This window comes from Mustelus asterias, chromosome 23 (genome assembly GCF_964213995.1).
Source record: "Mustelus asterias chromosome 23, sMusAst1.hap1.1, whole genome shotgun sequence".
NCBI lineage: Eukaryota > Metazoa > Chordata > Chondrichthyes > Carcharhiniformes > Triakidae > Mustelus > Mustelus asterias.
In genome coordinates, this window is record NC_135823.1 from 19058828 (window position 1) to 19086260 (window position 27433).

Below are 27433 nucleotides of genomic sequence, written 5' to 3' on the forward strand. Positions count from 1 at the left end.
CTGCTATTCATTTGCTAAAAAGTGTTGCAAGCACTCCACGTATTTCGCCTAGTCTATCATCAAAGTTGCTGATGGCCGTGAACATAGCCATGGTGCTGTTAACTTGATAACCCATCGAATAAAACTCACAATCCTACTGATCCGAGCCCTTGGCTGCTGCTCACGATGCAAACTTGCTACTGTGCACAACCTCGTGTTGCCACATTGAACATGGAAAAACTTTGTTTTATTTCACCCACGGTCTGAAAGACGCGCTGGTTGGGTGCATCGACCATGCTAAATTCTCCCTCAGTGTACCCGAACAGGCGCTGGAGTGTGGCGACTAGGGGATTTTCACAATAACTTCATTGCAGTGTAAATGTAAGCCTACTTGTGACACTAATAAATAAACTTTAAACTTAAAGAGAATAAATTCGGTGCTAGAAAACAGGAGGACCAGCAGGGCCCATGATTTCTCCCCCTGGCTTGATCCTAATTCCAGATTTGGGCTTCCATAGTTGGGCAAAAGCCACAAATTGTGCCTGATGATGTTATCCCAGCTCAGGTGTTTGTCCACTTGTTGTTCCAGGTTTTTCCAACCGGCGTGCTCATCAATGTCAATAAATATGGAGTTGTTGTCGTGTATCCTCTGAACTGGGTTGCAGCGACAACCGACCTCTAAACCCAGACTGAGGAGCCGGCATTGACAGCCGACAACAGACAGCACCGCGCCTGGCGCCAACGCCGACCGCATCGCGCAAGCGCCTGGGCTCCCAGCCTGACGGCACCGCACGTGACTGGGTGGTCTGCGCCCGCGAGAAGAGGCAGGGGCGCGGGGCCGCGATGTGGCAGCGTTGCCTGGTAACAGCAGCTCGAGCCGGAGAGCGGCGGCGGGTAAGAAACTCTTGTGAAGGGACCGGGGGTGGGGGGCAGCCGGCGTCGATAGACACCCAGCGCGGGGGGGGGGGGGGGGGGAGAGAATGAGAGGGAGAACCGGTGTGAGAGACAATCCCCGGGACGGGAATGAAGCCCGGACGGGGAACCGCGTGTGCAGCGAGAGAGAGAGAGAGAGTGGCTGGCGGGCGGGCAGAGATGGGGAGGGAAAGGGTCACTCCCGTCCCCCAGACCCCCCCCCTCCCGTCCCCCAGACCCCCCCCCCTCCCGTCCCCCAGACCCCCCCCCCTCCCGTCCCCCAGACCCCCCCCCCTCCCGTCCCCCAGACCCCCCCCCCTCCCGTCCCCCAGACCCCCCCCCCTCCCGTCCCCCAGACCCCCCCCCCTCCCGTCCCCCAGACCCCCCCCCCTCCCGTCCCCCAGACCCCCCCCCCTCCCGTCCCCCAGACCCCCCCCCCTCCCGTCCCCCAGACCCCCCCCCCCTCCCGTCCCCCAGACCCCCCCCCCCTCCCGTCCCCCAGACCCCCCCCCCTCCCGTCCCCCAGACCCCCCCCCCTCCCGTCCCCCAGACCCCCCCCCCTCCCGTCCCCCAGACCCCCCCCCCCTCCCGTCCCCCAGACCCCCCCCCCTCCCGTCCCCCAGACCCCCCCCCTCCCGTCCCCCAGACCCCCCCCCCTCCCGTCCCCCAGACCCCCCCCCCCTCCCGTCCCCCAGACCCCCCCCCCTCCCGTCCCCCAGACACCCCCCATCCCGTCCCCCAGACACCCCCTCCCTCCCGTCCCCCGGACACCCCCTCCCTCCCGTCCCCCGGACACCCCCCCCCCCTCCCGTCCCCCGGACACCCCCCCCCTCCCGTCCCCCGGACACCCCTCCCCCTCCCGTCCCCCGGACACCCCCCCCCCTCCCGTCCCCCGGACACCCCCCCCCTCCCGTCCCCCGGACACCCCCCCCCTCCCGTCCCCCGGACACTCCTGTCCCCCGGACACCCCCCCCCCCCCCCCCCCCGTCCCCCGGACACCCCCCGTCCCCCGGACACCCCCCGTCCCCCGGACACCCCCCCCCTCCCGTCCCCCGGACACCCCCCCCCCTCCCGTCCCCCGGACACCCCCCCCCTCCCGTCCCCCGGACACCCCCCCCCTCCCGTCCCCCGGACACCCCCCCCCCCTCCCGTCCCCCGGACACCCCCCCCCTCCCGTCCCCCGGACACCCCCCCCTCCCTCCCGTCCCCCGGACACCCCCCCCCTCCCTCCCGTCCCCCGGACACCCCCCCCCTCCCTCCCGTCCCCCGGACACCCCCCCCTCCCTCCCGTCCCCCGGACACCCCCCCCCTCCCTCCCGTCCCCCGGACACCCCCCCCCTCCCTCCCGTCCCCCGGACACCCCCCCCTCCCTCCCGTCCCCCGGACACCCCCCCCCTCCCCCCCCTCCCTCCCGTCCCCCGGACACCCCCCCCCTCCTGTCCCCCGGACACCCCCCCCCTCCCGTCCCCCGAACACCCTCCCTCCCGTCCCCCGGACACCCCCCCCCCTCCCTCCCTCCCGTCCCCCGGACACCCCCCCCCTCCCTCCCTCCCGTCCCCCGGACACCCCCCCCCTCCCTCCCTCCCGTCCCCCGGACACCCCCCCCCCTCCCTCCCGTCCCCCGGACACCCCCCCCCTCCCTCCCTCCCGTCCCCCGGACACCCCCCCCCCCTCCCTCCCGTCCCCCGGACACCCCCCCCCTCCCTCCCGTCCCCCGGACACCCCCCCCCTCCCGTCCCCCGGACACCCCCCCCCCTCCCTCCCGTCCCCCGGACACCCCCCCCTCCCCCCCCCCCTCCCTCCCGGACCCCCCCTCCCGTCCCCCGGACCCCCCCCCTCCCTCCCGTCCCCCGGACCCACCCCCCCCCCTCCCTCCCGTCCCCCGGACCCACCCCCCCCCCCTCCCTCCCGTCCCCCGGACCCACCCCCCCCCCTCCCTCCCGTCCCCCGGACCCACCCCCTCCCTCCCGTCCCCCGGACCCCCCCCCTCCCTCCCGTCCCCCGGACCCCCCCCCCTCCCCTCCCCTCCCGTCCCCCGGACCCCCCCCTCCCCTCCCGTCCCCCGGACCCCCCCCTCCCGCCTTTCCCCCGGACCCCCCTCCCGTCCCCCGGACCCCCCTCCCGTCCCCCGGACCCCTCCCTCCCGTCCCCCGGACCCCTCCCTCCCGTCCCCCGGACCCCTCCCGTCCCCCAGACCCCCCCCGCCTCCCTCCCGTCCCCCGGACCTCCCCCCCTCCCTCCCGTCCCCCGGACCCCCCCTCCCGGACCCCCCCCCCTCACTCCCATCCCCCAGTGACAGTCAGATGAAGGGGAAATTCCTGCCGAGATAAAGAGGACATTGTCAGAGTGACTCTCCCCAGGGTTGAACATGGGCATTTGCTGAATGTGACCCATGTTGCATTTCCCTGCTGTGTGAAAGAGGAAAGGTGCAGGCAGCAGACACTCTTCCCCAACTGTGCCTACATTCTCTGCCCCTGCTCCAGACCAAAGCCCGTTTCCTTGCCTGACGTTAAAACAGAGCTCTGGAAATACTCTAAGGACTGGCAGCATCTGTGCAGAGAGAAAAATGAGTTAATGTTTCCTGTCCAATATGACTTCTACTCCAAACATTAACTCTGTTTTTATCTCCACAGATGCTCGCCAAAAGGAAAATAAAACAGTAAAATTTGGGGAAGGAAGTGATGCGAGTCTTGCATACCTTATACACAAACAGAAAATGCTGGTAAATCTTAGCAGGTCTGACCGCCTCTGTGGAGAGAGAATAAAGCCAACGTTTTGAGTCTGTCATCCACAGTTGAAACGTTGGCTCTATTCTCTCTCCACCGATGCGATCAGATCTGCTGAAATTATCCAGCATTTTCTGTTTTTGTTTCAGATTCCAGCATCCGCAGTAATTTGCCTTTATCTTTGCACACCTTTAAAATGGACCAGCCATTTCCTCATTTTTACTGTTTTTATTCCCCTGCTGGCAGGTCTATTGAGTTTTTCCAGCAGCAAGTTTTGTTTTTCTATTTCTTACCCCTCTTTTCACACCTCCCCCCCCCCCCGCCCGCCCGCCCGCCCGCCCGAACCCTTCTCTTCTGTCATCCTTCATTACTCCACCCTCTCACATCAACCTTCATTACTCCCTCAGCTTCCTACCCTCCTGTGATCTATCCATTGGTGCCCATTAGTGTCCTCACAATCAAGCCACACTAGGCTGCTTCCTTAAGTCTAAAGATGTGCAGGTTAGGTTGATTGGCCATGCTAAAATTGCCCCTTAGTGTCCTGAGATGTGTAGATTAGAGGGATTAGCGGGTAAAATATTTAAGGATATGGGGGTAGGGCCTGGGTGGGATTGTGGTCGGTGCAGACTCGATGGGCCGAATGGCCTCTTTCTGTACTGTAGGGTTTCTATGATGAGAGCAACTGCCCCAGTTGTCCCATCCTGCTCTAACTTCAAAAGAAATAGGAGCCGGAGTGGCCAATCAGCCTTGAGCCCATTCTGCCATTTGATAAGGTTGTGCTTGACCTGTTTGTGGCCTTAATTCTACCTTCCTGCCTATTCCCATAATCTCGAATCTCTTGCTAATCAAAATTCTATTTTACTCTCTCTTTGCGAAGAAAATTCCAAAGACAAGTGACCCTCTGACAGAAGTTGTTTTTTCTCCTCATCTCAGACTTAAATGGGAGACCTCTTATTTTTAAATTGTGTCTTTTAATTCTAGATTCCTCCACAATATGAAACATCCTCTTCCTGAAAAGCTTCCTTAGAGTCTTGCATGTTTCAATAAGATCATCCCTATTCTTCTAAACTCCAATGAGATTAGACTCAACCTGTTCAACCTTTTCTAATAAGGCAACCCAGTCATCACAGGAATCAGCCGATTGTACCTTTTCTGAACCGCTTCCAATGCATGTGTATCGCACCTTAAGTAAGGAGACCAGAACTGCACATAGTACTCTAGGTGCGGTCTCACTAATGCCCTGCACAGTTGTAGCAAGACTTTCCTACTTTTATACTCCATCCCCCTTGCAATGAAGGCCAACATTCCATTTGCTGTATTAATTACTCGCTGTACATAGAACATAGAACAGTACAGCACAGAACAGGCCCTTCGGCCCACGATGTTGTGCCGAGCTTTATCTGAAACCAAGATCAAGCTATCCCACTCCCTATCATCCTGGTGTGCTCCATGTGCCTATCCAATAACCGCTTAAATGTTTCTAAAGTGTCTGACTCCACTATCACTGCAGGCAGTCCATTCCACACCCCAACCACTCTCTGCGTAAAGAACCTACCTCTGATATCCGTCCTGTATCTCCCACCACGAACCCTATAGTTATGCCCCCTTGTAATAGCTCCATCCACCCGAGGAAATAGTCTTTGAACGTTCACTCTATCTATCCCCTTCATCATTTTATACACCTCTATTAAGTCTCCCCTCAGCCTCCTCCGCTCCAGAGAGAACAGCCCTAGCTCCCTCAACCTTTCCTCATATGACCTACCCTCCAAACCAGGCAGCATCCTGGTAAATCTCCTCTGCACTCTTTCCAGCGCTTCCACATCCTTCTTATAGTGAGGTGACCAGAACTGCACACAATATTCCAAATGTGGTCTCACCAAGGTCCTGTACAGTTGCAGCATAACCCCACGGCTCTTAAACTCCAACCCCCTGTTAATAAAAGCTAACACACTATAGGCCTTCTTCACAGCTCTATCCACTTGACTGGCAACCTTTAGAGATCTGTGGATATGGACCCCAAGATCTCTCTGTTCCTCCACAGTCTTCAGAACCCTACCTTTGACCCTGTAATCCACATTTAAATTTGTCCTACCAAAATGAATCACCTCACATTTATCAGGGTTAAACTCCATTTGTACCTGTATGTTGACTTATTGCGGTTCATGTACAAGGACACTCAGATCCCTCTGTATTGCAGCATTCTGCAGTCTCTCTCCATTTAAATAATATCCTTTTCTATTCTTCGCGCCAAATTGGCCCATCTCACATTTTCCCATGCTGTACTCATTCTGGCATGTTTTTGCCCACACTCTTGCCAACCTTTGAGTGCATCCACTGGGAGTAAATCTTGCCAGCCTCCTCCCCGTTCCATTGACTCATAACAGGGCTGACCCTGTGATTTTTTTTCTGCCCGATAATATCGCTGCTGCTGTCTGCATCTGCTTCCAGAATGTTTTTCATTCGTGAACAAGAACTTCTCCAACCAAGGCTTCTGCCCTGCCTCAGCACAGAAATAGCCTTTATTAAAATCATGGAATTCTGTGTGACTGTCTTGTACTATCCTACCTCACCTAACCTAGCCTCTCTGCAGCCTCTGTCATGGTTGACTACACTCTTTTAGTACCTCTCTTCCGTTGTCCAGCTGAGTGATGCTACCCCATCTTGCTCCATTCTTATCTATCCAGACAAAGCTGGAACATCTCTCTCCTGTCCCACACCATTATCTCTAGAATCTCTGAAGGATTCTTGTCCCCTCCTATTTCTCACCTACAAGCTGTCCCTTGTCAACACACCTGAAAATGGATTCCAAATACATTCCTAATTCACACCAAAAGACCCGTTCGTTCATTTCAGCTGTGCCCACTGACCTACAGAGCCTCCCAGTACAGCAGGGCCTCAAATTCTCCTGCTTCTATTCAAATCCCTCTTGGGAGTCTCCTTTTTATCTCTCTGGTCTCCTGCAAGAATGCTGCATTCCCCCAATTTCTCTTACTCCACCACCTTCAATTGTCCCGACCCTGAGCTCTGGAATCCCCTTGTCAGTGATGCAAGAGTTTGAAAGGACAGAAATTGAGGTGCTATTCTTCAGAAGGGCAGTGATTATTACCAGTATTATTCAACCATATAAGCTTAATGGTAGACTAATTCACCTGTAAACCTTATTTCTAGGAGTACAAAATTCAAACCTAGGGGAATTATGTTAAACTTGTGTAGGATCTTGGCCAAGCCACACACAGTTATGGTTGGCGCAATGTAAAAAAGTACAAAAATGATTTGCAAGGATAGATCAGGACTGAAAGATTGCAACTATTGGGAAAGATTGAACAGATTGGGACATTTTTCTTCAGAAAACAAATACTTAGAGGAGCTTCTGATAGACATCTTGATATTTATGAATGGATTGGACTGCAAACATGTGGAAACCATGTTTCTACTTCTGGGCTAATCTAAAACTAGAGACCATGAATTCAAAATAATCACTCCTAAACCCAAGGGGGTGAATTTCTTTATTCAGAGTGGTTAAAACATGGAAGAAGTCACTGCCACAGGAAGTGGTTTGAGGCGAGTAGTTGAGATGCTTTCGAAAGGAAATGAGCAGAGCCCGTGAGAGAATGGAACAGAAGTGTATGCTGAAAGGACAAAATAAGCTGTTGAAAAGCTGAGAAAAACTAGGTTGAACGGGAGGAGACTTGTATGGAGTAGAAATATTCAGGACAGGCTAGTTGGACTGAATGACCCTGATAGTCAATGGCTGGATTTGGGGTAGGTGAATATAAATGTTGCCACAGTCCCAGAGGCTGCTCTCCCTTTTGAGAGTGGACTGGTGGCGATTTAACCTGAGGATCACCGCACCTCAGGCAAGGGGCAATGTTGAGAAGGCAGGACCTTCATGAATAATCTGAGCTGGCATGGGAGTTGAACCCACACAGTTGACATCGCTCACATCAAAAACCCGCCATCCAATCAACTGAGCTAATCGACCCCTAACCATTGATATAGTGTAAATCAGGCAGCAGTGTTGCAATCAGAGGTACTCTGCTCCTCAAAGTGCATTATCATAGAAATCATAGAAACCCTACAGTGCAGAAGGAGGCCATTCGGCCCATCGAGTCTGCACCGACCACAATCCCACCCAGGCCATATCCCTACATATTTTACCCACTAACCCCTCTAACCTACGCATCTCAGGACACTAAGGGGCAATTTTAGCATGGCCAATCAACCTAACCCGCACATCTTTGGACTGTGGGAGGAAACCGGAGTACCCGGAGGAAACCCACGCAGACACGAGGAGAATGTGCAAACTCCACACAGTGACCCGAGCCGGGAATCGAACCCAGGACCCTGGAGCTGTGAAGCAGCAGTGCTAACCACTGCGCTACCGTGCCGCCCTGATGGGGTAGCATCACTCAGCTGGACAACGGAAGAGAGGTACTAAAAGAGTGTAGTCAACCATGAAAGAGGCTGCAGAGAGGTTAGGTTAGGTGAGGTAGGATAGTACAAGACAGTCACACAGAATTCCATGATTTTAATAAAGGCTATTTCTGTGCTGAGGCAGGGCAGAAGCCTTGGTTGGAGAAGTTCTTGTTCACGAATGAAAAACATTCTGGAAGCAGATGCAGACAGCAGCAGCGATATTATCGGGCAGAAAAAAAATCACAGGGTCAGCCCTGTTATGAGTCAATTGAACGGGGAGGAGGCTGGCAAGATTTACTCCCAGTGGATGCACTCAAAGGTTGGCAAGAGTGTGGGCAAAAACATGCCAGAATGAGTACAGCATGGGAAAATGTGAGATGGGCCAATTTGGCGCGAAGAATAGAAAAGGATATTATTTAAATGGAGAGAGACTGCAGAATGCTGCAATACAGAGGGATCTGAGTGTCCTTGTACATGAACCGCAATAAGTCAACATACAGGTACAAATGGAGTTTAACCTTGATAAATGTGAGGTGATTCATTTTGGTAGGACAAATTTAAATGTGGATTACAGGGTCAAAGGTAGGGTTCTGAAGACTGTGGAGGAACAGAGAGATCTTGGGGTCCATATCCACAGATCTCTAAAGGTTGCCAGTCAAGTGGATAGAGCTGTGAAGAAGGCCTATAGTGTGTTAGCTTTTATTAACAGGGGGTTGGAGTTTAAGAGCCGTGGGGTTATGCTGCAACTGTACAGGACCTTGGTGAGACCACATTTGGAATATTGTGTGCAGTTCTGGTCACCTCACTATAAGAAGGATGTGGAAGCGCTGGAAAGAGTGCAGAGGAGATTTACCAGGATGCTGCCTGGTTTGGAGGGTAGGTCATATGAGGAAAGGTTGAGGGAGCTAGGGCTGTTCTCTCTGGAGCGGAGGAGGCTGAGGGGAGACTTAATAGAGTCCTTGCTAATGGAAATGGCACTGAAATCAGTACAACAATAAGGCTACTTTCTCATTGAATCCTCATTATAAAGGGAAGTTAACTAGGATTAGTGCATTCAGGAGTAAGTCAATTTGGAATATGATAATTACTTACAAACCTCTGGCTCTGAAACGTTACTTTATAAGTGAAGATTCTTGTTCCTTCAGACTTTTTGCGTATATTTAGTAAAAACAATATTATTTTAATACTTTCTATTCATCCCAACTTTTTTTTTCAGTTTTATTTAGTTTCCTGTAAATGATTTAAATCTAGTATACTTTATGCTTTCTACATTCTGGTTTAGAATCTGTGCATCTCAGTTTGCTTGAAGAGCCTTGCTGTTCCTTGCCCTTCGCCAGCACATACACTTCACAAGTCTCCTATAGAGGCTGCTGTGTTAGATCAGTTGCTGGATTAGAGGTGGCCTCTGCTCATTAGCCCATGGAAGCTTTGTGGGCAGCTGTCATCGTAGTGAACAGCAAGCATTGCTTTGTTTTTGCTGTTGACCTCAAAACCCAGGCGTATGTAATTCTATATTAGAAAAGTGATGGTTTATAAAGAGAAGAGATTAGTCCAAAATGCTATTCATTAAAGAAAGTCACAGATGTGTTACACTTGCTTTTAGTAGTTGTACAAAAATGATCATTTATCTATTTTCTATTTATACTACACATTTAATTTTTTTTTAATTTTGTAAGAATGAAATATTACTGGAAGTACTTTTGATTTTCCCAACACAACATTTGAGTGATACTCAAATTAATGTTAAAATATCTGTAATGGTTGGAGATGTTCATATTTTTAAAGCTATCTCCTTGCAGCTTTCACCCATCCTAAAACCAGCTCTGTTATGAAGTTCCTTGGAAGTGGTCCCATGGAAAAAGAATGTATACAATGGGTGTAGTCCAATAATTCAAACAGTAGAGCCATGGTATGAAAAGCAAGTTATATTCCATGTGGTATTATAGATTTATGATGGAATCATTTCTTTAATGGTTTCACATTACAAGCTCTTTTTATTACAGGGCATTTGCCAAAAAAAAACTTTCAGGTACTTGAATATTGAACTTAAGAGTGTTCATATAAAGCTTTGGGACATTTTCACTTTGCACTGTTAACCTGTTCACTATTCAATGAGGTTAAAGTTTTATTTTGTTGAAGATTATATTTTACCTTAATCTCTGAACATTTCTTTGCCTTTTACAGTTTATTTACTTGAAGATTACATCACACATTCCTCCAATGTATGCTTTAAATATCTAGTTGGGTGTTAGGTAGAGGGATTGATCATCCATGCCCGGACGGCTGTGTACAGTTTTATTTTCCTTACTCGAGGAAGAATTATCTTGTCTTGGAGAGGGAGGGAGCAGCGGACTAATTTGATTCCTAGGCTTTGCTGTGAGGAGAGATTGAATAAAATGAGTCCAAATCCTCTAGTGTTTACAGTACAGAAGGAAAGTGTTTGGTCCGTTGTTTCTGTGTATACCTTTCAAACTCTAAAAACTAATTCCATTCTCCTGCATCATATTCAGTGCTATGTTCACCTCCGTTTCTCTTAAAGCAGGTATGTCAAACTCGTTTACACGGCAGGTCTAATCTGACATCCCTTGGTACTTGCTTTGGCAACATTCAGAAAGTTATTTGGGCAAGGCTGCTGCAGTATGGTCCCTGCTGTTTTTGGTAGCTCTCCCTGCCTGTCTCAAATCAGATTAATTGGATTAATTTAAATATACAAAAAAGGGACCTGTTCTTATTTCTGGAGGCTATAACTTTATTTGTCTAGCACCAAAGTTCTGTAGACAGAAATTAAGTAAGTGATCAGATAATCTACTTTGCTAGTGGCACGGTGGCACAGTGGTTAGCATTGCTGCCTCACAGTGCCTGGGATCCGGGTTCAGTTCCAGTCTTGGGTGACTGTCTGTGTGGACTTCACACTTTCTCCCTGTGTCTGTGTGGACTTCACACTTTCTCCCTGTGTCTGTGTGGGTTTCCTGCGGGTGCTCCGGTTTCCTCCCACACTCCAAAGATGTGCATGTTAGGTGGATTGGCCATGGTAAAATTTCCCCTTGGTGTCCAAAGATGCAGAGGTGAGGGATTAGCTATGGTAAATGTGAGGTTACGGGGATAGAGCGGCGGGGGTGGGGGGCAGTGGGCCTTGGTAAGATGTTCTGCTGGAGAGTCGGTGCGGGTTTGATGAGTCTAATGGCCTCCTTTTGCAATGCAAGGATTCTATGGTTCTGTAGTGTTTGGTGGGGGATAAATGTTGGACCTGGTGGCTGGAGAAATAGCTCTTCAGTGGTGTGGTGCTAATGTCACTAGACTAGTAATCCAGAGGACCATGCTAATACTCTGGGGACATGGATTCAAATCCCACCATGGAAGTTGGTGGAATTTTAAATTGGATAATTTTTTTAAAAAATGAATGGAATTGAAAGCTAGTTTAATGGAAGAAACTTATCATTGTTGGAAAAACCCATCTGTCTCACTAATCATAAAATCATAATGTTCTTTGGGGAAGGAAATCTGCTGTCCTCACCTGGTCTGGTTTACATGTGACTCCAGATTCACAGCAATGTGGTTGACTCCTAACTGACTGCTGAAGTGGCCTGGCAAACCATGCAGTTCAAGGGCAATTTAAGATGGGCAATAAATGCTGGCCTTTTTTTAAAAAGCCATGAGATTTTTATATCCATTGAATAGGTAGATGGATGGAGCCTTGGTTTAGCATCTCATCTGAAAGCATCTCTGGCAGTGCAATACAATATCCAACCTATACTGAAGTTAGCCTAGATTATCTAGCTATTAAATTGGGAACCAAATTAATGACCTGGAGTAAACTGTTGCCATTGACCTAAAACTGAAACAAGGAGCGTTTAGTTAATGCTATGCGATCTTATCAAAAATATACATCTTCAGGCTGCTCAGTCTTGCAGCACATATCACACATTTGTTTTCTGTCACAAAGGAGTATCAGTAAGTGACTTTAGTAAACAACTAAAATCCTCCTTCCAATTGACTCTAGTTTTAAAAGAAAGAGTAGTTAAAAGTTGCAGGTTTTTTGTCTTCAGTCTGTTTTTCTTTTTCATTTAAGTGATGAGATTCCCTAACGTTGAAGTCTGCATAAACATAATCTCCACTGTAGATTTATTAGCTAATGCAGTCTAACTTGTTTTTGGTATAGAGCAAAGCTGCCTCTTGGGTTTCTGGTCAATTTTGTTTCAGGAGACTTTTGTAGGCAGTGCACCAACTCGCAGTTGCATCTGCTTATTTTACCCACTCTGTTGTGCTGGTGCTTCAGTTAATTGTTAAAAGATGTGTGGGACATATTTAATTGTACATGCTGGATATCTTGTATTGCAGCATACATGTGTTATATGCAGCTGTTTTGTTGAGAGACAGCTCAGCTCTTTTTGTTGGCTCTTGCAATGTGGGTGACAGCAGATTTGCACTATTTCTTATCCATAGTTCTGCCAAAATTGCTAAGCCTCTTTAAAGTCATTAAATTAAATCACCATAGTGTGGTATGACTGGAGTCACACACAAGCTGGATAAGGTGCAGGTGGTTGATTTTATTTCTTAGTGAATATTAATAAACTATTTGCGTTTATGACAATTGAGTAGTTTTCATTGTTAATCTGTTCACATTTGCAAACTGCTTTTGCAGACTTGAGCTCATGGTCTATAGGTACTCTAACACCATAACTATTGCACCGATGAATCTGCTCAGGTTATTTTGCAGACTGTGGTTGGGTAAACCACTGGGATATTGCTTGAAAGTACTATGTAGAGTGAACTGAGAAAATGTTTCTATCCCGAGAGTTAATTCCTCGATATTTGTTAGCTCATTGCTCCTTTTGAGTCATTGGAATAAAAATGGGAAACTGTGCATACAAGGGGGAGAAGATAAAGCAATAAAATATCATTAGAACAAAATAATAGATGACGATGTGAGAGTTGAAACTGGATCACAACAAAAATAAGAGATTTTGTAAGTTTTACTTATTGTATTGGCATGGTCTACAAAGTAGATACTGCAATTGTCTTACTGGGCATTAGTCCATCTGCTTCTGTTTGTTGATTTGTGTTCATCAAGGTGTTGATGCAAGTGAATAGATTGCACTTCTTTTCCTCTTCGTTACCATTTTGTCAGCATTGTTGTTGGCTGCCCTCGATTCGAGGAAGCCATCAACTCATAGAACATAGAAAAGCTACAGCACAAACAGTCCCTTCGGCCCTAAGTTGTGCCGAACATGTCCCTACCTACTAGGCTTACCTATAACCCTCTATCTTACTTCCATGAACTTATCCAGAAGTCTCTTAAAAGACCCTATCGAATCCGCCTCCACCACCACTACCGGCAGCCGATTCCACGCACCCACCACCCTCTGAGTGAAAATCTTACCGCTAACATCTCCTCTGTACCTACTCCCCAGCACCCTAAACCTGTGACCTCTTGTGGCAACCATTTCAGCCCTTGGTAAAAGCCTCTGAGAATCCACTCTATCAATACCTCTCAACATCTTATACACCTCTATCAGGTCACCCCTCATCCTTCGCTTCTCCAAGAAGAAAAGACCTAGCTCTCTCAACCTATCCTCATAAGGCATGCCACCTAATCCAGGCAACATCCTTGTAAATCTCCTCTGCACCCTTTCTATGGCTTCCACATCCTTTCTGTAATGAGGCGACCAGAACTGGGCACAGTACTCCAGGTGGTGTCTGACCAGGGTCCTATACAGCTGCAGCATTATCTCCCGATTTCTAAACTCAATTCCTCTATTGATGAAGGCCAGTATTCCATATGCCGCCTTAACCATAGCCTCTACCTGTGACACTGCTTTGAGCGTCCTATGAACCTGGACCCCAAGATCCTTCTGATCTTCCACACTGCCAAGCGTCTTACCCTTAATATTATATTCTTCCATCCTATTCGACCTGTCAAAATGAACTACCACATGCTTATCTGGGTTGAAGTCCACTTCTCCGCCCAATCTTGCATCTTATCTATGTCTCGTTGCAACTGCTGACATCCCTCTACACTATCCATGCTGTGGTATCGGCTGGTCCCTTTGACCCCTCCCCCTGGCTTTGTCACCGATATCCAGAGAACCCTCGTGCGGTTCTTCTGGGGCAATCGACTGCACTGGGTCCCTGCTGCGGTCCTGTATCTCCCGCTTGAGGAGGGCGGACAAGGTCTGGTGTGCCTCCGCACTCAGATAGCGACCTTCCGCCTCCAGGCCCTGCAGAGGTACCTTTACGTTGAGCCCCCTCCACAGTGGTGTGCCATGGCGACGTATTTCTTCCGCCAGTGGCACGGCCTCAATTATGACGTGCAGCTCCTGCATATCGAACTGGGGCGTGCTTCGACCACCCTGCAGGAGTTGCCCGTCTTTTACCAGGACCTCCTCACTGTCTGGAACAAGGTCGCCTCGCGACGCAGCTCTCCCCCGTCAGGAGTAGCGGCTCTCGTGCGAGAGCCGCTGCTCAGGAATCCGCTCCTCCAGCTATATAACTTCAGGTGGCTGGCGGAGAGGGGGGCTGTGGACGCCGGGGTGACCAGAATCGGGGACGTGCTCGATGGCGGAGGAGCGGGCTGGATGAGTCCCCGCGTGCTGGCTGAGCGCGCGGGGACGTCCGTCTGGCGCGCGGCCAAAGCCATCCTAGACCTTAGGACGGTCGTGCTCGGCCCCGAAACTGCACGCAAACTTGAGACGGCGCAGGCGTGCGGTGGGATCCCGCCCGAGCGTTCCCCTGTTTGGGCGGAATTCCGCATTGGCCCAAAGCCTCAGCCCCCTCCCCTGGGTGAGGTGCACCACAGCCTGAGCCGCCTCGCGGAAATGCCCTCCGTGCCTTTTTCTACCGCGCGGAGGCGTTTCCTGTGCGGGCTGCTGCTGCACACCCTCCACTACTGCCTCCTCGCCTGTCGCCCGGATACACCTTGGCGGGCCTTGTTGCCGCCGGGCGGCGGAGGTCCCCGCTGGAGGTCCCTCTACGGAGGGATCTCCCCCAATTACGTCGGGGACCTGGGGTGGAGGGTGATGCATGCAGCAGTTCCGCACAACCGTAGGATTCACTGGTTCACGGGCTCCGAAGACTGCCCTTTCTGCGGCCTTGTGGAGTCCGTGGACCATGTCTATGTTGAGTGTCTTAGGCTGCACTCCCTTTATGTTTTCCTGAAGAACCTTTTATTGATGTTCTGTTTGCACTTCAGTCCCACGCTCCTGATCTACGGACACCCGGTGCGGAGAGGGGAGGGTCGGGATGGCGACCTCCTCGTGAACCTGCTCCTGGGCCTGGCGAAACGCGCCGTTTACCGGTCCAGGCAGCGGGCGATCGAGGGGGCCGTCCATCCTGACTGTCTTCCCCTCTACCGCGGCTACGTTCGCGGCCAGGTGTCCCTGGAGAGGGAGCATGCGGTGTCCACGGGCGAGGTTGACGCTTTCCGCGCCCGCTGGGCACCGCAGGGGTTGGGGTGCATTATTGACCCTAATAATCACATTTTAATTTGATGTTTTTAAGTTTCCTTTGTATTTTGATTTCTGTTCGGGCTGTTCCCCCTCCTTTTTGGGGAGCTGCCCCTTTTACTTTGTCCTGATTTAATCTGAGTTTGTTTACTTGGTTTGGTTTGACCTAAAAAGAGGTCCCTCTACACTATCCACAACACCACCAACCTTTGTGTCATCAGCAAACTTGCCAACCCACCCTTCCACTTCCTCATCCAGGTCATTTATAAAAATCACAAAGAGCAAGGGTCCCAGAACAGATCCCTGGGGCACTCCACTGGTGACCGACCTCCATGCTGAAAAAGACCCATCTACAACCACTCTTTGCCTTCTGTGGGCAAGCCAGTTCTGAATCCACAAGGCAATGTCCCCTTGTATCCCATGTCTCTTCACTTTCTCAATAAGCCTTGCACGGGGCACCTTATCAAACGCCATGCTGAAATCCATATAAACTACATCTACCGCTCTTTCCTCGTCTATGTGTCTAGTTACATCATGGTCACGTGTTTCTGCAGTGGGCCTTCATGTGACTGAACAGGCTGATTCTCGACCCACTGATCTTTGGGCACATGGGGCTTCAGTGGGATCTGAAGTGCAGAATTTTCTTTTTCTTCTCTCCTCCTCTGCCACTACTCTGCCTCATCATTAAGACGTGTGAATCAAAGCATGATACAACTTAGTGGGCAAATTGTCCTCGGTTTGAATGATTGATAACAAGCTTCTTCTGGTCATGAATGGCAGTGTTGCCATGCTTCATGAAGAGCTTCAGAGTGTCTTTGAAACATTTTCTTTGTCCTCCCATAGAACGTTGGCCGTTTAGAGTTGAGAAAACAGGACCTGGCAGGGGAGATGCTTTTCAGCCACCCGGACACTGTCCAGTCCAGTAAAGTCGATTTTATACTGGAATGCTTGTGGAGTTAATTTCACATTTTCTAGGTTGCACAAAGTTAGCGCAGTACCAACTGAAGCTTCCTATAATTAGCCTAAATAATCATTTTCACCATAGTTTCAGAATACTGTAACAGTATGAATCTGTCTGCATCTAAAACCAGCTTTCCTCATGTCTTTACTGAGTGGAATTGCCAATTTGTGTTGAATTGCTTGCAATTTTGATGTGGCTTTGATCACTGGGAATTAGACTGGGACTAACCAAACCAAAATCCATTTCAGTTACTATCCTCATGGGCAGCAAGGAGGGGGAAGTTTCTGCAAAATGTAGTTCTTTACCAGAGGAATATATAGGATTGTTTTTTTTTTAGTCCAGTGTCCACAAAATGTGTCTCAACACTATCTTCATAATTTTCTTTCAATCTCTTTTTGATTATCCACCCAGTTGTCTTAAACTTACCAACCCAATGCTGATATATTCCATTTATTTATTATGAGTGCAATTCTGTTCCACACAATTTTAAAATCCATGCATAGAAGCTGTACCATATTGGCTTTATTGTTACATGAGCTTCTTTTTGACACCATAATCTGCACAAATTAATTATTCAAATTTAGGCAGCAGTGAACAAGATTCCACCTTGGGTTGCATTCATGCCCGGCCTGCCCTGCCCCGCCCCAGTAAGAGAATTGAGAGCTAGGAGGTGCCTTTTCAAAATAAGGAGTCTCCCATTTTACGATAGAGATGAGGAGTTTCTCCTCTTGAGGGTGTTAGTCTTTTCCCACTGGACGGTGTAGGCTAAGTTATTGAATATATTCAAGACTGAGTTAAACAAATTTTTGATCAGGGGAGACAGGAAAGTGGAGTTGCAATCACAACCAGATTAGTCATTATCTTAGTACTAGTGGAAATGGCCTCATTTACCAGACTAAGCTGATCAGGGACCTGCAATGCAAATTGCCTCATCAGTTTTTATGTCCTTCCTTTTGTACTTTTCACTAAGTTGAATCTGGACTTTGTATCATTGGTAAGGTGTGTTGTTTTCTTTGTTGATAATGCATTACTTCATGAATTAAAAATAAGGACACTTCAGTGTGCTGTAAGTGAATTATGATCACGCTATGTACTTTCACTGAGCTGGAGTTTAAAATGATTCTATAAGTGTAATGAAATGTTGCCATTTGGACTTTCCCAATTTGCAATCGTTATACAGTAACTTCTAGTGCTAGTGTGTAACATGCTCATTTTTCACAGTGTAATTATTCAATGTGATCAAAGAAGGGTTTGCACTTGTCAAAGCCCCCCAATCTGCTTGCACCATTTACTGACATAGCAAATGAGGCTAATTTTAAAATGCTTGTGTGCACCAAATCATTATAACCATTCCACCTGCTCATTTCTCTAGTTGCTCCCATTTCTTTTTAAAATTGTTTGCTAGACAGCTGGAGTAAAAAGTATATTTTGCCAAAGAACAAGCACATTCAAGAGATGGGTCTTTTTTTCTCATGAATGATGACCATTATTCATTGCTCCCTCATGTCATATCCTGTATTTATGATGTGGGAATGTTAGAATGCCATATGTGGCTGCCAACTAACCAATCCTTTACTTTATTTGCATTTATTTTTACCCTTGTCCAAAAGTTGATGCAAGCTAAAAATATTCATTCTAATGATTAACTGTATGTGTGTGTATATATATAATATTTCTCAAAAAAATGATCCAGTTTGTAATAAATTTCAACCCAAAAAGACAGATTCGCAATTTACAATTTTTTTCCAGATTATGCACTTTAAACAAAGATGACCCAAATCGTCCGCTATCTGTACTGTCAAAATCGGGACTTGAGTTGGGGGATGTGCATTAGGACCTGCACATGTGCTGAAATTGCCAGGGAAGTTTAAATTTCCAATGGGCAGATTCTGCTGACCGGGACTGTCTGCAAGTGCCCACTAAACTCACTGTCAGATAACTGGGCTAGGTACATAGGAATTACCCAGATACTTACCCAGGAAATGTTGCAATAGTTAACACCTAGTCTCACTCGGTGATTAGCCAGCATAACTGAATTGAGCCCCCTCCCCCGACATCATCCCCAGTCCCAACTGCACCTCGACTGTTCAACCCCACCCCTCCCCAACTGGATTACTTCCTCACTCGCCTACCTGCTAACTCACCCATTGAAAGACGTGTGACCTTATTTTTAAAATAATTACCTGAATACAGCACCTAATGTTGTAAAAATATGTGCTGCCTCCATCCATTGTCATCAGTCTTCCATGGGGGTTGCTGCGAAGTCCCATCGATGCTGATGTCCTGACTGAAAGTTGGGGCACAGAAATCTTTGCGGGTGTAGTATTGACTCTGACAGCAAGACCCGGGCAGTTATTTTGAAAGCCTTAAAACAAATTCTAATTGTCATGAGTATCCCTTATCTTTTAAGAGATTCATAGTGTAGTATAAAGGGTTAATGGGACATGCTAGCACATGATGTAGATGATGATGTACCACGGACACCAGTCAGTCATGGATTGGATGCTGAAGACTCCAACCCATGATGCACTGGTGTCGGTATATCATCTTTATACTGCACATAGAGCTATAAAAGTTTACAGCATGCCATTTGCCCCGTTGTGTTTTTTTGCTAGAGTAATCTAACATGAATCTGCTGCTCTGCTGTTAATAATCATAGAATCCCTACAGCGCAGGCCCATTTGGCCCATCAAGTCTGCATCATACCTAGGCCCTATCCCTTATCCACTATTTACCTTGCTAATTCCCAAGGGACAATTTAGCAGGACCAGTCCACCTAACCTGCACATCTTTGGACTGTGGGGGAAACTGGAGCACCCGGAGGAAACCCACGCAGACACAGGGAGAACATGCAAACTCCATACAGACAGTCACTCGAGGCTGGAATCGAACCCAGGTCCCTGGAGCTGAGAGGCAGCAGTGCTAACGACTGCCACTGTGCTGCTCTATAATTTCCATCCTGTTTAATGCCTGATTCTATATTCTTGCAGCTCTGAAACTGTGTCAGTGAATCACTATTTAATTTCTATGAAGTTACAAAGTAGATCAGCACAGCACTTTTGGAGAAAGGTGAAATGGATATTTTGAAAATAATTTTGGGGGCAACAGTATCTATGAGGTGATGTAATGTCCAAAGATTTGATTTTTTTTTGCACTGGGTGCATATTTCTTCCACCTAGTCCATCTGAATATGATTTGAAGTATTTGCTGAAGACTTGAGTGTGACACATCTGTTAACAAAACACCTCCAGAGTTTGGCAATGGAATGTGTCTATGCTTGCTGACAACAGTCTGCCAATTTCACTGCTTCAGCTGAAGTCCAGTATAAACTGTGTTTAAGTAGGACCTTAGTACTTTTTTCATACGAGTTCACATTAATGGTTATCAAAAATGTATTCCTTACTTGATTTCTGTGTAATTTCCATTAGTTATTTCAATGATAAGTACTGATTTTATCTTTATTCCAGTGCTAGATATTTATTATTTATAAAATAATATCCAACTTGTCTCTTTTTTGATAAATACTAGTTCTTAAATAAGCTCAGCTAAACTACACTTGTTTGCCAATCTTGTCAGCCATAGATCAAAAGGTTTTCTTGCTTTTGGTGATGAGTGCTTTTTACCAATTTATGAGCAATAGGGTCATAGGTTTTGCTGCACCATCAGAGTGGCAAAATGCAGCTATGTTGAACAGTTCAACAACTAAACATTAGCTAGGATAGAGAATGTTTTCTGGCTCAGTGCCAGCAGCTTGCCACATATGGAACTTTGTCTTTTGGATCTCTTCATACAACGGCCTTAACCTCTAATTAAGCTCTGCAACGTCTACAATGGTTTCTTTCAGCTTTGGCTACATTATTAAGCAAGGTTGGCCAATCAGATACTGAAGTACTACGTGGCATGCATTTTTTTTACACAAAACTGTTTTTAGACATTTTTTTCCTCCGTGCTACAGCTGTAACAATAGCAACTTGCAGTTTTGTGTTCCACAAGTAAACAATGAAAATTTCTTAGCACTTCGGAGTGTACAGGTAAAAGAATGTGGATACAAAGCAGGACAGAACGGAGGTGGGAGGGAGCCTTGTTGGAAACATAGAAGAATAATGTTTCTTTCTAGAGACCCTTTAAATTAGAGATTGATGTAGCCAAGCAAAGGAATTTAGGGGAGATGGGGGGGGGGGGGGGATACAGGTAACCAATTGAGACCACTAAATGGCCACTTAAGGTCTTTTAGCAGACTGATGTGGGGGTGCAGCACTCCAGCCAGAACCTGAGGCCCTTTTCACCTACCTGGTTTCCATACCGCAATGGAGGCCTGACTGCTAAGAGCATTTTTTATTTACATTTGAAAATATTGGCGAGCAGACACCTCCATCCTGTGCACTCTCTCGTACACTTGAAAAGGCATGCAGACTCTCAAAATGGAGGGAGATTGCAAAATGTTGCAGTAGAGGGATCTGGGGGTCTGAATATATGAATCTCAAAAAGTCAGCAAGTAATTTGGAAATAGAATATCGGTTTTTATTTCAAGGTTGGTGGAGTATAAATGTAAGGGCGTATTGTTACCAATGTACAGGATGTTGAGACCACATCTAGACTACTGTGTACAGTTTTGGCCTCCTTGTTAAAGAAGGGGTATATTTGCATTGGAGGCACTTCAGAGATGGTTCGCTAGGTTAATTCCTGGGAATGACAAAAGGTTGGGCGAATACTCATTAGAGTTTAGAATCTAATTTAGAAGTGATCTAACTGAAGGGGCAAAGTTCTGAGGGGGCTTTACAGGGCAAATGCTTAGAGGATGTTTCCCTTGGGGAATCTAGAATTAGAGGCCACAGTTTCAGAATAAGGGGACTCGGGTGAGGAAGAATTTCTTCTGAGGGTCATTAATGTTTGACATTTTCTAACCCAGGGAGCAGTGGAAACTGGGTCATTGATTATATTCAAGGCTAAGTTAGACAGGATATTTATCTACTGGGGAGTGGAGAGTTAAAAGGGTTAGAGAGGAAAAGGGAGCTGAGGCCACAGAAGCAGATCAGCCAAAATCTCATTGAAAGGTGGAGCAGGCTTGAAGGGCTGAATTAGAACACATTTTCCCAACCTAAAATTCTGCCTCGGGAGTCAGTGGAGCTTGTCAAAGACAGGGGAATATTGGGGTGTGGGGAAGGAGCTGGATAAAGTAATTTGAGTTATGGTTTGCAGACAATTGAAGTAGGGAAGATATTGGAGCACTGGGCCTCAAAGTGATAAAGGCGTGCATTCAGCTCAGTACTTTCATCTGAGTAGTTTTCTTCTCTCACCTTGACCTGTGATAAGAGAAAAGCACAAAGGAAATGTGAAAGAAAAGACAAAACTAAATGAAAGAAAGATAACCTGAAAAGCACTGGATTTTCATCAGCGGGTTTAAAAAAGACTTGTAACAAAAGTCTGTATGTACTAAAGTTTGAGTTACTGCAACATATTTCAGAAAAATACAATAATCAAACCATTTCAAGATAGTGCCTTTCTTAGCTAGACAGTAGCCAGAGTTTTCTGTTTGCTGCAGTGTGTAATTGTCTCCTTCATTTTAATGGGTAGTAAATTGCAAAATGAGTGGGGCATAAACAAAAAACTAGTTTTAAATTGTTAACTCCATCTGGTTACATGTTTATCAGCCCAAGCATTTGTTTTTGTGAATACAACATTCCTACTTGGAAAAACATCCATCAAAAATGTAGTGGGAAATTTGACATAGACCAGCTGCCAGTCCTGAGTGAATAAGTATTACAGTCGGGTGATAAATTATCTATTACCAGTTCTTTATCTGTTATTATACATTGTCTTTCATTACTCTCACCTCTCTTTCAAAATGATACTCCTTTTCCTTGTCTATTCCCTCTGCCTGGAGATTGCTCATCTTTAGCGATTTCTACCTCTCCAAAACTCCTGTTGCCCTATAACAGCTGATTATTTGCCTAGTTTACTTCCCTCAACCACATCCTTGATGTTACTGTCAGCGCTCCACTGTCAGCGCTCCACTCGCACACGCAGCAAAGTCCCTTGACCTTGAGGCCTCTGAGCTTTCATAGAAATCATAGAAATCATAGAAACCCTACAGTGCAGAAGGAGGCCATTCGGCCCATCGAGTCTGCACCGACCACAATCCCACCCAGGCCCTACCCCCACATATTTTACCCGCTAATCCCTCTAACCTATGCATCTCAGGACTCTAAGGGGCAATTTTTAACCTGGCCAATCAACCTAACCCGCACATCTTTGGACTGTGGGAGGAAACCGGAGCACCCGGAGGAAACCCACGCAGACACGAGGAGAATGTGCAAACTCCACACAGACAGTGACCCGAGCCGGGAATCGAACCCGGGACCCAGGAGCTGTGAAGCAGCAGTGCTAACCACTGTGCTACCGTGCCGCCCCATCTCAAGACTGTCCATCTCAAGACTGTCATCAGTACTGTATTTATTTTGTCATCTCCCTATGCATAACCACTTCCTCATCAGTTTCCCTTTTAAAACATAACTCTTCATTTTGCTGTACACTTCAACTGAGCGGCTTACCAGACTACGAGGGCTATTAAGAGTCGTCAACAGCATGGAATGAAATCACATATACATCAGACCAAGTAAGGATATTAGGATGAATTCCCTCGAGTAGTAAGCCTGTTGGATTTTTACAGCAACTTCATGGTCATAGAATCATAGAAACCCTACAGTACAGAAAGAGGCCATTCGGCCCATCGAGTCTGCACCGACCACAATTCCACCCAGGCCCTACCCCCATATCTCTACATATTTTAACCGCTAATCCCTCTAATCTACGCATCCCAGGACACTAAGGGGCAATTTTAGCATGGCCAATCAACCTAACCCGCACATCTTTGGACTGTGGGAGGAAACCGGAGCACCCGGAGGAAACCCACGCAGACACGAGGAGAATGTGCAAACTCCACACAGATAGTGACCCAAGCCGGGAATCGAACCCAGGTCCCTGGAGCTGTGAAGCAGCAGTGCTAACCACTGTGCTACCGTGCCGCCCAAGGTCATTTTTACTGGTTTGTTTCTTTATCTTCCAGATTGTTTTAAAAACTGAATTTAAATTCTCAAATTGCCAATGAAGTTTGAATTTGATTTAAACTCAGTTTTCAGATTATTATTTCATACCTCTGGATTAAATAGCCACTATGCCACTGTAAGCAGCTAGCAGTCCACAAAGTTTAAACTAGCTGTTTTGCTTCTTCCATATTGTTAATATTTGATAAAATCCTACAACTTTATTAGACAGTTCTAATAAAGTAATATTTGGATAACCTTTTATGGACCAACAAAAGTTTAGAATTGATCACACCAAGTTTTCAATATTTCTGATTTTAATTGTTTCGGGTGGAATCAATCAAAAACACCACTTTTCAATGTAATTATAAAATGGTTAAATAATGCCACTAGCATTATTGCATTGAGCAAGTTACAAATGAATGATTCTGAAATCTTTCTCTCTTGCTCCAGAGTCCACTTGCTCCGAGATGATTCGTTGTAGATGAGCATCCGGCAGAGGCCACCGGTGACAGAGGCAGGGCCGGTATGCATTTACTCAAAATGAGTAAGTCTCGGATCTTCCAAATCGGTGGCATCATGGCCTCTGTATTTATGATTCTACTGATAATATTTTATTGGGATGATGTTGGAACAGCCCATTTCTACTTGCACACGGCAATCACAAGAATTCAGGTCACACACCTTCCACCAATGATGGACCTGAACCATGACCAGCTAAATTCCAAAACGTCAGTGGAAGAAAGAACGCCCAGTTCCAAAGCTGATATTATTCAGGATGATCTTGACTTAACATATGTGGAAAACTCAAAGGGATATCAAAAGGGAAGAAACGCCCATGACATGGAACAAACTTTCAATGCAATATCTGTACCGAGCCTTGAGGAGAAGCTCCCAGGTTTTGACTTGGGAATCAATTATGTAAAAACTAAGACCGACTTTGAATGGGTACAGAATGAGAGGAAACAGCAAATTAGAGATGTTTGCGCAGACTCCAGTATCGCATTCTCAGGGAAAAATAGGAATTTTGAAGATATTCCGAACAAGGAATTAGACCATCTAATTGTGGATGACCGGCATGGGATTATTTACTGTTATGTTCCAAAAGTGGCCTGCACTAACTGGAAGCGAATTATGATTCTGTTAAGCGGAAGTCTTTTAAATCAAGGCACTCCATACCATGATCCACTTGAAATCCCCAGGGATCTTGTGCATAACTCCACCAGCCATTTCACCTTCAACAAGTTCTGGAAGCGTTATGGCAAATTCTCAAAACACCTCATGAAGATCAAAATGAAAAAGTACACCAAATTTCTCTTTGTACGTGATCCTTTTGTAAGACTAATTTCGGCATTCCGCAGTAAGTTTGGAATTAAGAATGAGGATTTTTATAGTCGCTTTGCCATCCCCATGCTTCAGTTGTATGCAAATTATTCTGACCCGCCATCATCTGTCAATGAGGCTTTCTCTGCAGGAATCAAGCCCACCTTTGTTAACTTTATTCAGTATTTGTTGGACCCGCGGACTGAGAAAGATATGCCTTTTAATGAACACTGGCGACAGGTATACCGGCTTTGCCACCCATGTCAAATAAATTATGACTTTATTGGAAAACTTGAAAGTTTGGACGAGGATGCTAGTTACTTACTGAAGTTGCTGAACGTGGAAAAATTTGTTCAGTTTCCACCCAGTTTGCGAAACCGGACAGTTAGTAGCTGGGAAGAGGACTGGTTTTCAAAAATTCCAGTGGCTTGGAGGAAAAAGCTGTACGAACTTTACCAGCCTGATTTTGTTGTCTTTGGTTATCCCAAACCGACAAGTTTATTATTTGGCTGATCTCAAAGGTGCACTAAAAGCCTTAAAGAAAATGGGTGTGCCTCATGCAAATGGGTGAATGCATCACATGCAACTCTTTGGTAGATTTCCATCTTGCCAGAAAAAATGTTGGAAGTGTTGTGAAAAATGTCAAAATTTCAAAACATGTTGATCAGGTTACAGTATGTGAAATTCTTCCTCGCACCCTAATAGTTTTATTTTGGCCAGTAAAACAAAGCCAGGTTGCTTTGTCAATGGGTAAACTTGATAACCAGCTGGAAATCTAATGTGATAACCCAGTCTCTTGAGTTTTATATTCCATCCATGCTAAACTGATAGGTGGTGGAATACAGCCAATGGGATTTGTCAATGAGATGTTCCTTATTATGATGCAATTGGTATTTTGAGTGATTGAATGTTGATCACTCCATAGCAGGATGAAAAATCAGAAGCAATTTTACTTATGCTCTTTGAAGTTAAAAGAAGAACTACGTAGTACTGATTATTAGAATCCGTATCAGGCTTAATGCTGGGAGAAAGGGTTTGGCTTTTGAATGCCTGCTAACTGCTGTGATACTGATTTTTTTTTAAACTATAATTTCTTCCTCCTTTAATACTTCCTGGCTTTAGAAGTCCAGACTTGGATTTACCTATTTTCTTGATGTACCTTGCTTCTCTTTGTAATCTTTTTTCAATTTTGAAGGTGTCCTGTATAACAGGTCCTGACCCATCACTTGGATTTCTCGTTCTTTTAAAAAAAAATGTAGCCTAGCCTAACTACTGTGCACACCTTCTGATTTTCATAATTCAATTTGGTATGGCAATTTCCAAGTAATCCCTCGTGGGGAAAATGATAAATTCTTACTTGAATTAAATACCCGCTGAGCAGTCTGCTGGAGTGCAATATTGGGTTAATTGCAAACGTAGCCCTATTATTACAGGCAAATTTTAACTTTGATTTAATTTTATTTCTACCAAGCATATGGGCAAGTGGCATACAGGCAATGCCACTTGCAAAGATTATGCTTGGAAAAGTGTCAAAGCAAAGTCATGTGCCTTGTCTTTCCCCCATTGCAGGAAATATGTTTTGCACATAATCCAGGATGTGCCAAATTTCAGTTAGTAAGTTGAGCTACTGACCCTAGTCAATTAAGCCACATGGAAATGTCACAATATTGACTAATGGTAAATATTATACAAATTATATATTTTATACATTTATGGGGTAAAGCAATAGATTTTGGTTTTGAGTTACAGAAGTGTCTTGTTTATAATTTTAGGGATTTTTGCACATTTCGTTGTCGTATAGCCGAAGAGATATTAGTTGTAAAGGGAAGACTAAATGATTATTTTCTGTACCAAATAATCAGCTTTTTAAAAAAAAACCTTTAGAACCTGTCTTGAACAAGAACAATGTTTGCCTTGTGGAAATCTGATATTTTAGATCTCTGTTTCACTCATTACCAAATTATAACTTAATTTTAATGGGGACTGACTGGTTCTTTGGTGCAGACTGGAGAAAACTGGAAATGTTCATCTGTAGGAAGCTTGTTGCTGGTCTTAAAGCATCCACTGCCATTAAATCAGTGCAACTCTTCCAGAAATTGCATATTAAAATTCGGGCTTTCTGCAACACTCCTTATTTTGCTTCACTGCTAAAAGGCGGGTTCTATAAGCAAAACTCTCCCCATGATTTCAAACTACATATGCAACATAGACAGTGTGTTGCACTAATACCGAATTTTTTGAATTAAACAAAATGTCTTGTGCCCAATGAAATGTAGTCACAGTTGTTTTGTAGGCAAAATAGCACACTACAATATCTCTCAACCAGCAACAGGTGAATGAATGATCAATTAATCTGCTTACTTGTACTAACAAATGCCTATCCCAAAGGACGTTCCCTTGACAATGTAATATTCCCTCAGTATAGATTATATATTGATGTCCTAATTTGGGGTACGAGCCCATCACTTTTTGAGTTAAAACAGAAGGTGAAAGCTGAACCAAACTTGTACTTAAAGCACTGGAGACCTAGATGGCTTTTCACCACACACCCTCCTTGTCCTGAAAGGCAGGAATCTCATTGTCAGAACGTTGATTAAAGCCAGTAACCTAATACATCTGGGATTGAAAGAA

General features: G+C 46.3%; 1 protein-coding gene across 1 annotated transcript; it reads left to right on the forward strand.

Moving 5' to 3' along the window:
• Nucleotides 1-800: 800 nt before the first annotated feature.
• Nucleotides 801-26919, forward strand: chst12a (carbohydrate (chondroitin 4) sulfotransferase 12a). The gene is made up of 2 exons (XM_078240059.1): nucleotides 801-873; nucleotides 23933-26919. The coding sequence occupies exon 2, from the start codon at nucleotides 24008-24010 to the stop codon at nucleotides 25313-25315; it is 1308 nt and encodes a 435-aa protein (XP_078096185.1). The 5' UTR covers nucleotides 801-873; nucleotides 23933-24007; the 3' UTR covers nucleotides 25316-26919.
• Nucleotides 26920-27433: the final 514 nt, after the last annotated feature.

Coding starts and splice junctions, on each gene's coding strand:
- chst12a (XM_078240059.1), top strand. CDS start 24,008: ATGCATTTACTCAAAATGAGTAAGTCTCGGATCTTCCAAATCGGTGGC.